Source organism: Thermobia domestica, chromosome 4 (assembly GCF_964235325.1).
Source record: "Thermobia domestica chromosome 4, izTheDome1.hap1.1, whole genome shotgun sequence".
NCBI classification, from domain to species: Eukaryota; Metazoa; Arthropoda; class Insecta; order Zygentoma; family Lepismatidae; genus Thermobia; species Thermobia domestica.
The window spans coordinates 263104162-263122251 of record NC_137457.1 but is presented as its reverse complement, the minus strand read 5'-3'; the positions used below and the strand labels follow the sequence as shown (position 1 = coordinate 263122251).

Here is an 18090-nt window from a genome sequence, read left to right as displayed (position 1 = left end):
AAGGGTATATTGAGTTGATCTGGAATGATCCGACAAGAGATGGATTATACTAATATACTTGGCAGTATAATATCCACTTTCACCGAGTCTACATGAACTAAAAGACATCAACCTAACTATAGATGTCATCAGGGGCTAAACCGCTTCCGATCACGGAACCTGTGCTCACATAGTATAGTATCTCATATTCAAAATATGTATATATAGAAATTTAATTTACCTATAATTAGTTGCATTTTCATGCTTCAGTCTATGTCTCATCAACGCCCTTCGACAAGTCATCACTCTTCCACATACACACGTCACTTGTGCAGGAACACTATGCTTGTTCTTGCAGTGTGAACATAATGAGGTCCATGAACTACACATCTGTTCACAGACATGGCATTTCATCGAATAGTAGCTTGCTAAACTCTTCTCCTTCTGCATACGCTTGTCAAGAGTTTTTGTCTGTATTTCATCATCACTATCAATATCTTCCACATTCATTTGTTTATGTTCCCCTGCACTTTTCTTACTGGAAGTCATTTCATCTTCCGCATCACCTTTTCCTTTTTCAACAGATAAATTTTCTTTACGACTATTAACACTGGAACTTGTACGCGTAACTGCACTATCACTTCGTCGACTGTTTACTAACTTCGGTCTCCCTTTCGAGAATTTTGGTTTTCGACCTCGTTTTGCTGATTTAACGCCACCTTGCTTTCCCTTTTTCTTTTGTCCCTTCGATGCCTTAGCTTTTTTACGTTCTTGTTCAGTTTCTGAAATTTCATCGCTAGTATTCCCTGGCGATGGCACATTCTCTTGATCTGATGGATTTACGGGAACTTGGGATTGGTCTTCCTCCGTCGGTCTCAAAATTGTGGTTGTATTGTCCACCATATCTATAATTCCGGATTTATCATCCGTCGTATCCACATAATTATCAAGGGAAGGGAAACCAATTTCTTCGTTGATCTAAAAATAATAATAAAGAAAATAATGTAATTTTTATTTTTTAAAACTAGATGAAGGTTGCAAACATAAACATGATTATAATAACTTTTGGCATATCACAATATTGCGAGCGGTTATTATATTCAATGAGAAAAAGCAGAAAGGCTATTACTCACCGCAAAAGGCTATTAATCACGGACTTTTGCGGTGAGTAATAGCCTTTCTGCTTTTTCTTATTTAACTTTTAGCATATTTCTCTATACATCACTCTACTGTTAAACGCAACTATACGATTTTGCGTTCTTGGAAAATGTTGCTCGTAATTCAATAGTAGTTATTTAAGAATAATCTTACCTTGTTCTCGAATTTTTGTAATTCACTCGAATCGCGAACTGTTCACTAACACTTTCTTCAGTAAGGTCTAATATTTGCTAAACTGGATGCACATGCTCACCATAAAAGAGAATATACAATTATCTAGAAATTAATTCCCGTTTCCACATACAAGATAGACAAAGTTTTTAAACTAAGTGGTTAGCATTTAGCCAATGCATTTTACACGTACTTTTTTAAGAAGCCATTTCATTTAAATAATGGAAAATGATAAACAGTTATCTGGAATTTCTTTACTACTTTACTCCCAGGAAGGATGAAAATCTAAAATCATTGATAAACATTATTAACTGCACACCACACGCCCCCCCCCCAAAAAAAAAAAATCACAGTGAGGACTGAGGTATCTACTATTTTCTCTCTCTCTCTCTCTCTCTCAGGTTACGACCAGTTTAGCACGTGTCACACGTCACTGAAGAAACTGTTTTCAGAGATTATTGAAATGATTTGAGTCAATCATAAACATTTAAGATACAACGTAAGAAAGAATGTTCTTGTTTAAGTACTGTATCCTGTAACACTTATCAAATGTCTACGCTATTAAAAGGCACAAGTCACTCCATCCATTTGGGATAGGACATACGAGACTCAATGGATTGGTGGAGGTACTCCTCTACACTTGCTTGACATCGGTAGCATACAGACGGTGTGGTAGATAAGAAAAACAAAGAAAGAAGGCGGGCAAAGATCGAACTTATTTTCGCCTATGATAGTCATAAAAGCAATAAATATGACGTTCAAGAATATGAGTATGAAGTTCGTTACATCTCTGTGAGATGCATATGCAACATATTGCAGCAAGTCACATAAAAAATCCAGGGAACAAAGCATGGTTGCTGATATTCTGCCAGTCTAGACGTTTTGTTTCGTACTTACAACAATAACTTTAGTATGAGGTGCTGCATAAACTACACTACACGAATGCTTGTTGATAAGTTTATTAACTCTAGCCTTTACAGAAGCTTGTTGATAAGCTTATTAACTCGAGTCTTTACAGAAATGGTGCCTGTTGATAAGCTTATTAACTCGACCCTTTATAGAAACAATGCTTGTCGATAAGCTTATTAACTCGACCCTTTATAGAAACAATGCTTGTCGATAAGCTTATTAACTCTAGTTTTTACAGAAGCTTGTTGATAAGCTTATCAACTCGTCTTTACAGAAACAATGCTTGTCGATAAGCTTATTAACTCTAGTCTTTACAGAAACAATGCTTGTCAATAAGTTTATTAACCAAGTCTTTACAGAAACAATGCTTGTTGATACGTTTATTAACTCTAGTATTCACGAAAACAAAAAGTATAGTGGTTAATGAAACACCCCATACTACATTGAGTTGATCTTAAGTTTAACGTTCCGTTCAGCAGCCACACACTACAATTCTAGAATAACATTTCGAAGAAAAAACATCTAAACTGGCAGAATATCAACAACTATACTTGGATCCCGGAGTTTTTTATGTGACTTACTGCAATATGTTTCATATGCATATTATGTCAGATGTAACGTTTAGTGCTTGAACTTCATATTTATACGCTATGCTGGGTTTTCTGAACAATTTTCTTTTTTTGTAACTATAACAGGCGAAAAAAGGCTGATTATTCCTTCACATGATAATGAAATTAACATGATCAAAATCTGACCCAAGCTAACTAAGAAATGGTCAATTGGTGCTCTCTAATGACGTGGACACAATTTTAAAAATGGTCAACTATTGTAAATTCAAAATTGCAGATGGAAATGCGCTTAGTGAAAAGTTTTAGGGATCAGATTCCAAGTTTAGTATTGAACGTCAATGTGAAATATATTTTGATGCACTTTTACTGGGTCAGCCCCAATTAGAGTGCAGCTGAACAATTTAGATATGTTCCCCATGGTAGAACTTCCTTTGTCTTTCTGCGATGAGTTTTTGTAAGTCAAAAATTGTCTGCAGGTATTCTACAAAAATTTTCTGTAGAATAAACACCTGTGATTGTTAAGAATACGCTTTACGCGACGTAAAAATCAGTTAAAACTATATTTATGCGAGTCGTCTGTGCATTTAAGACATCTACACATAGCAGGCATGTTTTTATACTTTTCTGTTGGTATTTTTTTTTCCCTCTGGCTTTTTTTTTCAAAGGCGCGGCAAATTTTTTGCGATCACATCGCAAATCGCTGCATGGGGGGATATAAGAAAAATCCGAGCAGTTGGAGTAAATAATATGCTAATCAGATGTCCAATCTCTGTTTTAAAAACAAAATCGCTTTCTTTCGTTCGCGTGCATCAAATTCTGTTTCTCATTGACTTCTAATGGTAAACCTCAATCCTTCATCACTTCTCTCTCTGTGCTCAGTTCCATCTCAAATTTTATATAGGCATTGTTGACCAGCTTCTAAATTATGTTTCTGTTTCGCAAATTAAAAGCGAGCACAAGCAAGTTATTTTCTATTTAGTAAATATGTTAAGAAATTCATTTCAAAAGGTTCACTCATTTTGCCATGATGATCAGAAATACAGTTTCGATGTAGTTTACTCCTACCTCCTTTAATTTACATGGTGCCACAGTTAAGGTCTCCACCACAATAATAGCTTTTCCTTTACATGAATCGATTTCAGCGAATTTAGGTAAGAAATTCATAATTTTAACTCATTAACAAATATCGAACTTGAGAAAGAAACTTCCCATGAAAATTTTGAAGTATAATTTACCTCTGTGATCTCTGTGTCACATTCTACTTTGATATCCATCTTGTCTTCATCTGTGTTTTCGTCCATTTTGTGATTTTCATTACTGTCCTCCATTTTTAGCAACGAATATTATTTCATCCAAATTTTCTCAAAAGTCATTCCTACAACAACAGGTACTATGGATCAGATTATCACTGCTTTGAAACCCCATCTCTGGAAATAATATCTGCAATGAAAAAAAGAGTACATGTAAAGAGTATAGATTGTCGGTATTAAAACCGAAAAATTTTGTATTTCTAAAATGCATCTTTATTCTTATTATCGGTATTACAATACATATAAAAATTACTGACCTCAGTTTCTCCCCAAAATGCTGATTTAGCACCTTCTACAAATTATTTTACGTCTGAGTGTTGTAGCTTTAGCCTATTTAAACTTGCTAACTGCACACACGCAGGATACGAAATAAAATTATTTCTGAATGTATTTTCAGTTCACATTGTAATCCGAACTTTCGTACTCTTACTGACTTCATCGTTAGGGACAGCAGAAGGAAAACAGTATTACAGGGAAACCCAACATTGATCAGTCCTACAGTTATGCAATTTTAAGAACAATATTCCTATGAAGACTTAGTCAAAGTTATCTTCTTTTATTCCTGTTCGGCCACGCTATATGATAGCTGCATTGCTAGGGGCCGGAATTAATAAAACGTTTCCTATATTCGCAGAAAAATCTACAAGTGTGGTCCAGGTTTTGTCTAGTTTATTCGCATTTAAATTTAATCCCAGATTATTCATTTTAATAAATAAAATTCGCACTTCGATACTTTATAACTGCAGCCACTATTATTAAAAAAAAAAAAAAAAAAAAAAAAAGTATAAAAGAGACTATTCAAATTAAAATTACAAAAATTCGGTAAGTTAGACAAGAATATAGAAATCAAACTCTATCTGCAATCCCCTACCAGGGCAAGAAAGAAGAAACCTTGAAGCCAATCAGAAATTTACACCAGCAAATTTCCCATATATCCGCTTTTATTTATTTATTTATTTTCTTTTAAGGGAGTTTGGGTACGGACATATAATTTAAAGTACTCACCAACTACTTCTATAAAAACTGTTGCGGAAGTACTGCACGATTCTGAAACTTCGATATTTGGATAAGGAACATACTAGTTCCTAAGTGAAGTCTTGCCCCGACTACGGTAGGTCCCATAGTTTTGGAGCTATAAACCTTCAAAGTTATATATATATATATATATATATATATATATATATATATATGTTTTCAGCAGCCTATAACTTTGAAAGGAAGCATTTGTGCACCCAGGCTGGCCTATACTTTTTGTCTCATTTTGGTGTCCGGAATCACCTCCAAACGCTCCGTGTTTATTAGTTGCAATATGGTGATGAAAGTTTAGGTGACTATATTTTGATCCTTTGGTTTCAAAATGGTAATAAGTGTTCACAGATAAACCACAATGGATACCGAAGTAAACATCAAGAACAGACAATTTTCGGTAATGAGACTTTCAGCAGTTACTCTCCACACTGTTTTGATGGTGGTGCTATCACACAGGATGAAGCGTGGTTATTTCAATCAGATCCAGAAAGCAAAATACGGTCAATGGAGTGGCGTCATGGTAGTTCTCCTTTATAAAAAATAAAGAAAGAAAAAAAAAGAAAAAAAAAATCAGACTTTCCAGATCAGGCCAAAAAATTATGGCCACCTTTTTTCTGGGATCCGCGTGGGCTCATTTTCATGGACTTCTTGGACCATGACTCCACAATTAACAATCAGCGTTACTGTTTGTCACTGATAAAGTACGGCGTGCTCTTCAGACCAAGAGACCAAAGCTACAAGGTAAGGTCATCAAACTCCATCATGGCAATGCCAAGCCTCACACAGCCATGGTGATACAGCAGAAAATCGTGTAAATGGTTCTTCCTATAGTTCGGACTTGGCTCTTTCGGATTTCTTCCTCTTTAATCGACTAGAAGCCCACCGATGAAGAAAAATATTCGACAATGACAAGCCTCTCATTTCTTGTGTGGAACAATAGTGTAAAAGTCAGCCACCTCAATTTCACCAAACTGCATTTATGTGATGACTGTAGTATTTGACAATGCGGTAGTTTAGATGTGCATTGCCCCAATCAGTCTCAATTGTGTTATCATTGTTGTAGAAGTCATTGATATTGTAGCATGATTAATTTGCAACACTGAATAACAAGTATGGTATCGTAAGTGTGCGTTTAACATATAGATTTGAAACATGTAGTAATGTGATATAGTGCCGTTTGAAAAACTATAGCTATGTTGGGTTATCTGTTTGTATTGCAAAATATTTGAAACAACGTCTCCGTGTCGATATCTGCATGGTACGAAATTCCACGTTTTGTATCTATTAGTTTACAACTTATTAGGGCGTACCAAGATAAATTATCTCTCCTGAATATAACGGATGTAACAAAAAGATAAGAACAATGGATAATCTCGAAAAACACACTTGCAGTTGAAAAAAAAAAAAAACACGAAAAATGTGTCCTAATTACAAAAAACTATCCTAAGACGAAATTGTCTACCGTTCCCTAAATAACAAACGGGAGAAATTAAAATTTCAAATAGACACACCTTTATTGCACATTGGGATTCTACAACCGAAAATATTTAACATTTACCAGAAGCATCTTTTTTTTTTCGTTATCTTTTTATAAGGTGATGTAATCACACAAAAGGAATAACACGTCAACTGATGTTCCGCTACTCCAAAGACACCAAGTGCAGTGTAATCATCATCATCTAAACATTTTCCCCTTAGCTGAAGTCGACTTTTCGGATCGCTGTGCTCCACTTATTTCTATCTTGTCATATCCAATGTGATACTACACTGCAAGTTCCAATCTGGTTGAATATTGTACGAAAAAGTGCGAAAAGTGATTGTTAAAATGTGAATCTTGGAAAAAAGTTGTGCAGATTTACAACAAACCGTCATAAAAATGGTAATTTTACGTTGGTCGCCACCAATTAAAATATCACATGCACTTACTACTACTAAGTACATGTTAATTAGGTGTTCAGCAGAGCTGAATCGTCATTGGTGTAGTAAATAAAAAATAATAAACTTTTCAGCACCCACGGAGTTGAGATTAGTTAACACGGAGTTGAAAATTGCTGTGGAGTTGAGAAACGTGATACATCTGGGTGATAAGTTTTGGTTTATAAGTGATTAAGCTTATAATTTACATAAAAATTGAAATAATTTTCCAATAGTTTTTGTAAGCTAAAATTATTCTCCTTATGTTGCATAAAATTCTAACAAACTAGATGACACGTAATTTGTTATACAAAAATACTCCAGAAAATACTGCAAACATATGAAAATATATCTAATGAAGGTTTCAAAATTGAGTATATATATATATATATATATATATATATATATATATATATATATATATATATATATATATATATATATGTGTGCCGTAAATAAGAAAACAAGAAATACACATACACCTATCGAATATTGAAAAATTATTGCGCTTTCAATATGTTGACTATCATATGGAGAGGACAAACTTTTCACATAAGCTTACGAAACAGATGAAGTAGTCACTAAACCTGTCTATTGTCTACTTCATTTGTTTTCTGAGCTTATGTAAACCGTCTGTCTTCTCTGTGTGATCAAGTCAACACGTCGAAAGTGCAATACCATTGGTGTTAGGAATCACTGTGCAGTTGGTGTTAGGAATCACCTCCCAAACGTTGTCGGTAGTTTTGAAACGCCCTGTATAATGCACACTAAATGACAGTGTAAGGCACTCATCATTTCTGTTTTCTTTGGATAATTCGATGTTCTTTGTTAAGTAGCCCTCATTTTCCACTCCAATGAAGAAATGTCTTGAGGAAACAGGGAAGGGCAGTTCTAGTGTACACAGAATGACAACTGCCAACGCTTTTTAAACGTCAGGTTTAGTAGGCCAGGAGAAATTCCTCCCGATCCGCGTCATAAAATTGACTGTCCGTACATTGTCCTCAGACTCTTCGACAACCCCTGAAAAGAAAACAATTAGCTGATCATAAGATTGAGACGTCAATAAGTTAAAAACAGATACCATCCATCTTGACTTGACTGAAGTTTTACCTCCGGCTACCTTACAGCCCCAAATCTGAACTTCCGCGAAACACTCCTTAAATGGGCTAGGACCCACCAGCCGGCCTTTGAGTGTGAATGACACGTGGTCAGCGTGTCGACCGTTGCGATGGTCTGCGCGATCAGGTTTCAGTACATCTCTACTCAAATGAGTTTTTCAATTGCCTCACTGTGCGAAGTAAACACCATTAATTTTTGAGCTTCCACCGGGAAACAAACCCAGAACCACGCACGAAAGGCGAGCATACTAGTCACTAGACCATAAACGAGCTTTATTTCTATCAATATATTGAAAGAACAAATATTTGGAAGAGCATGAGCATAACAAACACTATAGGATTATCAACTCCGTGAACTTGTCTCAACACCGTGGATTCCTTAGTTTTCAGATGGACACGGAGTTGAGAAAATCGAATATAATTTATCTTTACCGGCCCACTTTTTAACCAGTACATGTGAGTAATTGTGTACGAATTTCCTACGTTAAGGCGTAGGTTCCTCAAGGAAAAGAAGGTATATACCATACAAATACATTCAGTAATAAATACCATGGTGTTGAGTATCAATTAATATACGCACCTGCTTTCCACACACAAAAATATTTTTCCTACAGCTTTTAACACATGCACACAACTTTTTCTGTTCTTCAGTCAAACATATCTGCCTTGTCTTCTTGTGGGTGTTGCCAGTGTGGACGACCATGCTATCTGTTGAGAGCAATGATAATTTTTTCTATTGCCATGGAGTTGAGACGAAATAGAGGTGACAGAAACGAAGCATATTCAAGCTTTCGAAAATAATCGTTATAAAGGTTTACTTTCCACAAAACCGAAACATTGAAGTCTTCTCTTCCATTTAATTACAATTAAATGATGTTTGATTTGCGACTTCAGTTGTAATTTATTGATTAAAATCAGTCAACTGTAGTCTGTGACAGCCCACGGTGTTGAGAAATTGGGTAATAATTATTTTTTTTACGTATGTTGCGTGTTATATTTGCAAACTGTTGTTATACATGGCATATCTACTTTGTGACGGTTACTACCAAACAAAATAAAAATGAGGTGATTCTTTCTAGTAGTAGTTTGAAGAAATGCCCGTGACAGAAAATTTCCCTTTTTCGTGGAATCACCCATATATATATATATATATATATATATGTGTGTGTGTGTGTGTGTGTGTGTCTGTGTTTCACTAATCTCGTGTGAGCAAACTGTCCGTCCCTGACGCGCTCCCACACTGGCACCTTTTCCATACGGACGCACTCTTCTACTGGGGGCTCCTGTCCAGACTCGATTAGTTTACATGCGACCTTTAGTGGCCATTTAGCACAAGAGGATTGTGTTTTGTGCACAGGTTAGTGTTTTTCTAAATTAATTTTTACGGTATTTGGCTGGACGTGTGATTATACCTGTAAGGTGACATCAATTTGCACCATATTATCAACCTGTATGCAATTATTTGGGCAAGCGCTAAAGGAACAAGTGTGGTGAATGCCTTAGGGAACCATTTAAAGCATAAAAGTGAATTAGAATATCGTTCCTAATTTCTCAAGTGTATTATAAATCTGCACGAATAAAATATGTAATTACAGTTATTTCTAATGTAGTAATTAGAATGTTGAATATATAATGTAACCGGGTACGAGAGTTAGCGTTAGTGTAGGTAAATTTCGGCTGAAAATGTTTCATTAACGGGGAACACGACCATTGGGTTAGTCTGTATGAAGCTAGCCCAAAGTTACGTTATCATTCCTTTTGCGTTTAGCAATTACAGCACCATTCACGAAAAAGTGTTTCCGGTAAAAGTTAGGAATTTTGGTTTTAATATCCGGATCTGCATTAAAAACAGAGGGTTTCCATTTGAAATTAAGGAGGAAGCAACTTCGTTTTAAGGATACGAATGGATCTTTTAAAAATGTTGCAAAACGAATTTCCTGATTTCCTAATGGTAAGAGGGGTTAACTTTACAATGCCCGCTCCAACTAGTATACTTACTCAGAAACGAAAAATTATACTCTATTAATTTTATGAAAATGATTCAAACTTTCCTAATCCTGACCTAAACCGTTCCTACCCCTACCCTACTTATCTCTATTTTACTTTATTCTACCATACCCTTCTCTACAATACCCTTTTAAAGCAGTCTTACTCACTGATGCGCAACTGTAGCGTGTATTGTAAAGTTTACCCGGCAATAGTATTACTCGAGTATTTCACTGTCCTGACTTTTTTGTTACACTCGGTTTAGATATCGCACACCCGGTGGAAGACTGTTACAATTCTAAATTACAAGTTTGTGGGAACATGTCATTCTATCAAAATCGTTCTTGGAATACTGGTATTACTGCCATCTAGGGATTAATTTGTTTAGTTACGTTTATGCGAAAATACCACCAGGCAGAGCTCGCTTCTCTCCCTCTCCCTATTCTCTTTTGAGATGATAACTCAAAATTTCCAATTTTTGAGTTGTAACACTCTTTCACCGGGTGTGCGACACATTGGACGGCAGCTTTAGAATTGCACTCTACTCTCCTTACCTCTTCACTAATTAACAGGTCCCTCGTATGAAACTACACTCAAGAAATATTTTTTCCCGACTTCTTTAACACTAGTCCGGGCAAGATACTTTTGTAACGTAGACGGGCAACTGGTCCTTACCAACTCTATTAGCCTTACCAATTCGATATGTAACTTCGACTAATGACAGAATAATTCAGAATTTTAGGTCATCGAAATATTTATGGTTATTGAGAAATTCGGGAAAAAAAAAAAAGAAGCTACTGGGCTTGGGAGGCCCCGCTTGCCCAGATAAGGGTTAAAAGAGCATTATGATTAATTTAAATAAAACACTGGACTGAATAGTTCAATTTTGGGGCGCAACATACATCTTTAAAAAAGAAATGTTTTTCTCCTGTATATGGATAAAAACAAAGCCTTTTCAAAGAAATACAGTAACTAGATTGTTAATCTGATCGTGTGTTTATTTCTGATCTTCCTCTATAATTGTCCTTGCACTTCAACAAAAAAAAAATCAATTTTTACAGAGGACTTCCATTAGGACGTATCACACACAAAATGCAGTTCTCAATTTTCGATATTTGCAGACCACATTTCATTATCCTGATACGACATACCTGAAGTATTTAAAAACAAACAAAAACAAACAAACAAACAAAAAAAGGATTACATTATCAGTAATATAGATTAAACACTCGGACAATATACTGCAAATTTCATTAAGATTTTTTTAAAAATATATAAAGCACACACTATCAATACAAGGATTTGCGCGCTTATAAAACATACCTGGAATGTTTAAATTATTGCACACTCAAGAATCAACATATTTCTTCATTATTCCCCTGCGTTACGTACGCCATGTTTATGTGTGAGCATATTCAAGGTTGCCAAAACAGTATGCAACTATTCCACTAGTTCAGAAACCAAAATAATACTTTTACCCTTCTGCCCAAAATAAATGCTTTAGCAAACTACAGAAGCAAATGGAGCAAATAAAAAGCAATTTTTAGGAGAATTGTGAAAATGGTGATACAAGCAACAAATTTAGTGTGCTAGGTCACATCTGTCAGATTGGCCACCTGAAAATTAAAGATGGCGTCCATTTTTCAAGATGGCCGCCAAATTGACCTGAAAAAGTAAATTTGTGTCATAAAATTTGAACTATATGCTCGATTTCTGCCATCTTAATGCCGATTTCTATACTAATGAAAATATTCAGCCAATTTATGTTATTTTTATTCCATTCTTCAGTTCCATGTTGGTAAAATAGCCAAATATACACAAATTTAATGAAAATTTTACAATGTTACATTCTTACAATAATAACTAGAAATCTTACAAATGTTACATTAAACAAGTAATCTCATATGAAACGAATAATCTACAATTGTACGTATGTAATTTGGCGAAATAACATTCACGTAAGGAACAGTGGCTCAAATCTCTCTTCAACATTGGGGGGGGGGGACGGGTAAAACCGTTCCCAGAATCTTTTTTTTTAAGCGATGTTCAAAATATTTATCAAGTTGAAGAACAATGCTGTGAAAGATCGGGGGAGAAGAATTGTCTTCAACATTGAGAGGTGGGCAGATTTGAAGCTTATTCTGGGGGGACATCAATTTCATCTCACCTTCCTTTGTGGCAATAGGACACAAATCATCACATTTTCCCCCCAAAACACATTTTAAATCGGATTATTGAGGAAGACGGTCTCCCCCAGTTCCAAGATTGGAGGGGACATGTCCTCTTCATACCCCGGGAAATGCGCCAGTGGTAAAGAGTATATTATAAGAACGGTATGCTCTCTGTGAGCTTTTGTATATCAGGGAAATTAGTAGTGGTCACACACGTACACACACAATTACAGAGTATTGTACAGGGAAGCCTTGCGCTCAGTGATGCCAGACTCACAGCTCGGAATTATTCCAAAACCTGATCGAAATTATGCTAGATTCGGTCAAATTATGTTAGATCCTCACAATTACTAATTCAGGAGTTCTAAAAGAAAGAAAACGAAGTTGAGATACGATAACCGTAACTTAAAATACGCAGAGCGCAAGAATGCGTGGATAGAACTCAATACGTCACGCACCAAAGCTTTAACTCAACTATACTAGTGCAGTCGTTGCCAGACTCAATGGCGTATATATCGTATAAATGAATGCAAAGTGTTTGTTTACATATTTCGAAAGAAAATTACCTCGCAGCATAAGCGGAGTTGGGAGTTGTCTGCTGGGGGGCAGATTTTTGGTCGGTCTCGGACCTTTCATTTCAGGAATAAAGATGGTCATGAAGTCATAAATAAAGATGAAGTTGTCAAAAAGTTGGGGGGGGGGGAGAATGGCCCCCATAGCTCCGCCCATCCCTCGCAATTAAAGGATTAGAAAACCCTGGGTAGAGCAACACACACAAAAAGAGCCCAAAGCCTTTTCTAACTTACTTCGAAAAATAAAACTGATTGTATGGTTTACCAACTGTATGAAACAATGGTAGAGGATACATTTCTGCCGTCCTTTTTCTTCCCTCGACCAACTTCTTTCTCATCTCCAGGTTTTACGGCTTTTTGATAAACTTGCTGAAATTATGCTAGATTTGGGCAGGATGCTAAAAGGAAGATGCTACAGTGCCCGAGAATTATCCTGGCAGTGACGTAGACTTCGCTCTTGCTCAAATGCCATCCCACTGGTTATAGCAGACGCCTCGTTCAATTCAACGTCCAATCCCAGGAAAGAGAAAATGCGCGAACACAAATACCAACTTAAAAGCACGCTCCGTTCTCTACAACAGGAAAGCGAAAGGAAATGAACCGAAATGGGAGATTCGTTTTTGATAAATATACTTGTCCTCTTTGTATAACGATAACTGGAGTTCGAGGAGACATAAATGCTACTTATTTTTTTGCTTTTATATTTATATAACTTTCATGAAGAATATGGTTTATTTTATATTTGAATTTTATATTATAAGTATGTGGAAAATAATTTTAAATGATAGCCATTTATGTTTATTGTGTTCTAACAACAGTCAGATTTCAACATGCTACAAACTTTCGTTCTATTGAAGATAGACACAAATATGCAGTGGACGAAATGGGAAGGGAAGTCCAAAGTTTATTTTAAAGAAACCCCCATGTGTTTACCTATCACGGCCCTTGAGTTAGAGGATGATATGTGAACGTGTTTTCTGGTCGCGGAAACAGAGCGTGGGGGTTAGTGAATATAGCTTCGAAAAATATAACATTTACCAATAGGACATAAGAACAGCACTTCCAGGAAAAACAAACAAATTAAAAAACAAAAGCGAAATGAAATGAACTGAAAAGCGCGTGTTTTCTTTCTGTAGGGCTGTACAGTCTGTGCTGACTGGTGAAAGTTGTCAATCCTTTGTTTTATTCTCGTTCTCGAAATTTTGTGTATAAGAATGGGTGATAGTACCTTAAAGAAAGGCAAGCCGTTGCATTGTGATGCAGGAGACGTTGTTTTTAATGTTTACAACTTTTCTTGCAGCAAACAATAATAAATCTGACAGTGTTCATGAAACCTCCCGAGCAACATGTGTCAGTGAGAGATCCGTGTGAAATTGTAAAAGAGAAGGAGTAAAGTCTGGACAACCCGTCGTAACACCCTGTAAAGCAAGGCCAAATACACAGAAAAGACGAACAAATTTAGATTCTTTCGATGAAGTAGTAATTCGTAGAACAATTCACAATCTCTATGCTGAAGGCATTGTCGCCACCTTAAATAAATTATTGTGCGAACTTAAAAAAGGCATTGACTTCAAAGGTTCTGAGTGGGCATTATAACATATACTGCACAAGTTGGGATTTAGTTTAAAAAAAAATCTATTGGAAATAGAAAACTGCTTTTTGAAAGGAAATATATTGTCTTTTGACGACATAAATATAGGGTCTAATCTTATTTTTTCTTTCTTTGTCGTAACAATACACATATATATGCTAGTATTATTCAAATACATTGTTATCTAAATTTTCTCTAGTTCGCTACCAGCATTATTTTAAACTGTAGTTACGAACGTGACGTGCGAAGCGTTCAGTGTGCCATCTAAGCACTATTTGTGAATAGCGTAAGTTGGTAGCCTTGCAATTGAGAGTGTTGACGTCACTGCCAAGATAGCTCTCGTCGACTGTAGATGCTGAAGACATGCAAATTATGCTAGATCGAACATCATTATGCTAGATCTGGCAACGCTGCTTGCGCTGAAGCGCTTGCATCTTCCAATGCTTTTTTTATTTTTTAATTTTTTTTTTTTTTTTTTTTAGGAACACGTAAGTTGTGGTCGAACCTCTGCTATTTAGTACTGTTACAACAGATACTGCAGCCATTTCCACTGAACTGTTTTGCCAGAGCATATAGCGGTTGGTCAGCAACTGCGACTGGAATCTGACCTGAATTTAGAAAACTCAATTTATCTCGAATCTTCTCCATAATATGATTTATGGTTGCTATAGAGTGCGCCTGATCTCGAATTAACGGCATCAACGAAGTAATGCTTACTTCAAATTACTGACTTCTTTTCTGCGCTGCGTGGTGTGCATTACAAGTGATGGGAGCTTCATTAACCGCATTTTTGATCAGCGATACCTCTTCTAGTCTTGCGTATTCTTCTTTCATGTGTGACTTAATTAATTCATAAGCTGGCAATGATGGCACTGTTGTTTTTGGAGAAGCAGGATTCTTTGCAATGTGTGCTGGGCGAATATTTGTGTATGCTTCGGGAAGTTGTGAGCAGTGACGACGCCAGAGGGGGGCAAGGGGGGCGAGCGCCCCCCTAGTAGCTACTTCTGCCCCCCTGACTGCCACCTAGACTGCCCCCCCCCAGACTCCTACAGTCTTTAAACATTCTACATATAGTATTTTATATGAGTATCGTAACCAATCTCATTGTCAAATTATAGTCTACTTTCCATGCATTTACTATGTGGCAGATTAGTCCTGTCTCTCTTCTTTGAGCGTCTTAGTATGCACGCATATTTCTGTTTTCTAATTTAGCATCTTTAGAGGTAAATTTTTAGTTATACTTCTTTCTTATGATTTTTAATTATTATGCCTAGCGAACAATAGTAGATTTGGTCGACTTGTTTTCTTCTCATTGGATCAACTTCGATTGGAAACAAAAGAAAGGTAAAACCAGTTACGTAACTTGTTTGTGTTTGGTGCTTGGGTTCCCGGGTTCGATCCCAGCCCCCGTCAAGTGAACTTTGTGGTGGACAAACACCTTGCGCGTGGGTTTCCTTGGGGTTCTCCCGTTTTCTCCCACTTTCTTCATTCCACCATTTCATTCATTACTCACCATCACCGTCTCTTTTAGCCTAACCTTCATAACCGTGGGACGTAAAACTCAAAGATTTCATTTTTTGTTTGTATTTATCCAGGTTTGAAGTTTTCAGTTTCATATTTTGTTTTATTTAAAACTTCTTTTTTCTGAAACATTATTCTCGGCTTTCAATATTCAGAGGATGTGCTTATAACAGCTTAGTTTGCAACTACCAGGGCTTACTTTCTTGAAGGGGATAAAAAGAGTTGTCTTTTCCCTTTGTGCAAATGATAATAATAACTTTATGGAATTAAACTGATTCCCAATAAAACGTATTGTCAGAGTGCTGATCTTGCGTTAGTAATTGGTATATACTAGTGCTCCATTACTTATTTTGTTTCAAAGTACTGACGTGACGTCTACCGTATTGACTAGGAACTGTTGAAAAATTCGTAGCCAACCCAGAAGGAGTGCACGAGGAATGGTGAAGTTTTACTTCTTCTAAGCTTCCCCCGAGAGTCAATATACTACCTTGTACAGTACTCCAGTTTTTGCAGAAAAGTTAAAAAATCTGAAGATTTCCTTGCACCACTGTTCGTAGCACTACCTCTATCAGATCTAAAATGGAGTCCTTTCAAGTGCTATTTAAGTTTGGGAAATAAGTACACGTAATAGTTAGACGGAGCTAAATCTGCGGAATAAGAATGATGATCTAGACATTGAAACCCTAGATTATGCAATGCCAATTGTGTTCGCAGGGGCTTGATGGACAGGTGTATTCTCCTAAAGGAGCATAATTCCTTTCTTTTCATTTTCCGCGGCGTTGAACTTTGATTTTTTCTTTCAGTTTTGTATGTAATGTAGAGATTCTGGATTAAATATCTGACCGTTGCGGAGGTAGTCTATGAGTACGACTCCATACTTATCCCAGAAGAATGTTGCAAACAGTTTCTCAACCTACTTCTGTGTCTTGAACTTCTTGGGGCGATGGAGAAATAAATGCTACTACTCCATTGACTGTTGTTTCGTTTCAGGATCATGGTGGCGCAACCATATTTCGTCTATGGTTACTATTCGTGAGCGAAATTGATCAGCATTAGGGTCAGAAGAAGACTTCTCTTAATGCCGTTACTCTTTTATTCTCCTGATAGATATTTTGGGAACCCATTACGCCGTGAACTTTGCGCATACCCAAGCCATTCTGAGTTATGCTACCGACGAGTTCCAAAGAAATGCCCAGAACTGAGAAAGCGGGGTGCAGCCAGACCTCAGACTATAATAAGTATATTGTGAGTTTACTATACACTTTAAAAACTATATAAATAATAGCTTAAATTATTTTTGTCAGTTAAAAACTGGGGTGGCCTAGGCCCTCCAGCCCCGGGCTATATCCACCACTGGCTGAAATCTTGTAATTTTCAAGAATAATGTCACAAATTGCATCCATGACTTCGGGAAGAGTCATTGCTTTTAATCATCCTGGATGTAAAGCATAATTTGTTGAGAAAACGCCACGTTTATACTAACAAGGAAGGTTCATAAACCGCGAGAGTTGGATTTTGATGAAAATTAGTGACAAGATTCAGTTCGAGTCACTAAGTAACGTAGTAATAGTCACTGGATGCGCAATTGCTTCGTTGAGCTGCTACATCGACGCCATTTTGAAATCCGGTAGGCAATGTCCAAGAATACCCTTTTTGCACAAAACGGAAAAGGTTTTGGAAGATCTGACTTCACCAATGTAAACCCGGATAGGGCATTTATATGTGGGAGTACTTCCGGTGTATGATCGCCATCTTGAAAGGTGCCATATTGAATCATGGTCAAATATGATAAATGGCAAGGGGACCATGTGGGGTATTAAATAGAACTGAAATGTATTCCTGAATCCATTTCCGTAACCAAAATTTACATATCTGTTTTCACTACAAAGTTAAGAGCTCTCTCACCCACAGGAATATACAAAAACTGTGCGAGTTACATTTGTGTTAGGCAGTAGTAGTCACTTGCTATGAAGACTATGTTGCGAATAGAAAATAGTATTTATACTGATGAAGATTGTGACAAAAGTGCATTTGTTAAATGTTTGAACTCCTCCACGATCCTGTAAACTAATTATGGATCTCCAGGATCACA

The 18090-nt window shown here is 36.5% G+C and overlaps 1 protein-coding gene across 1 annotated transcript in view; it reads right to left on the bottom strand.

The window, feature by feature from the left end:
- Nucleotides 1-11616, bottom strand: part of LOC145684038 (uncharacterized) — a 38364-nt gene extending 26748 nt beyond the window's left edge. Inside the window, exons 1-3 of the mRNA XM_081755864.1 lie at nucleotides 11467-11616; nucleotides 4022-4226; nucleotides 221-957 (exon numbers count right to left, since the gene is read on the bottom strand). Coding sequence (XP_081611990.1) covers nucleotides 221-957; nucleotides 4022-4114 — 830 coding nt within the window. The 5' untranslated portion in view covers nucleotides 4115-4226; nucleotides 11467-11616. The remainder of the gene's footprint in view (nucleotides 1-220; nucleotides 958-4021; nucleotides 4227-11466) is intronic.
- Between the last annotated feature and the right edge of the window lie 6474 nt (nucleotides 11617-18090).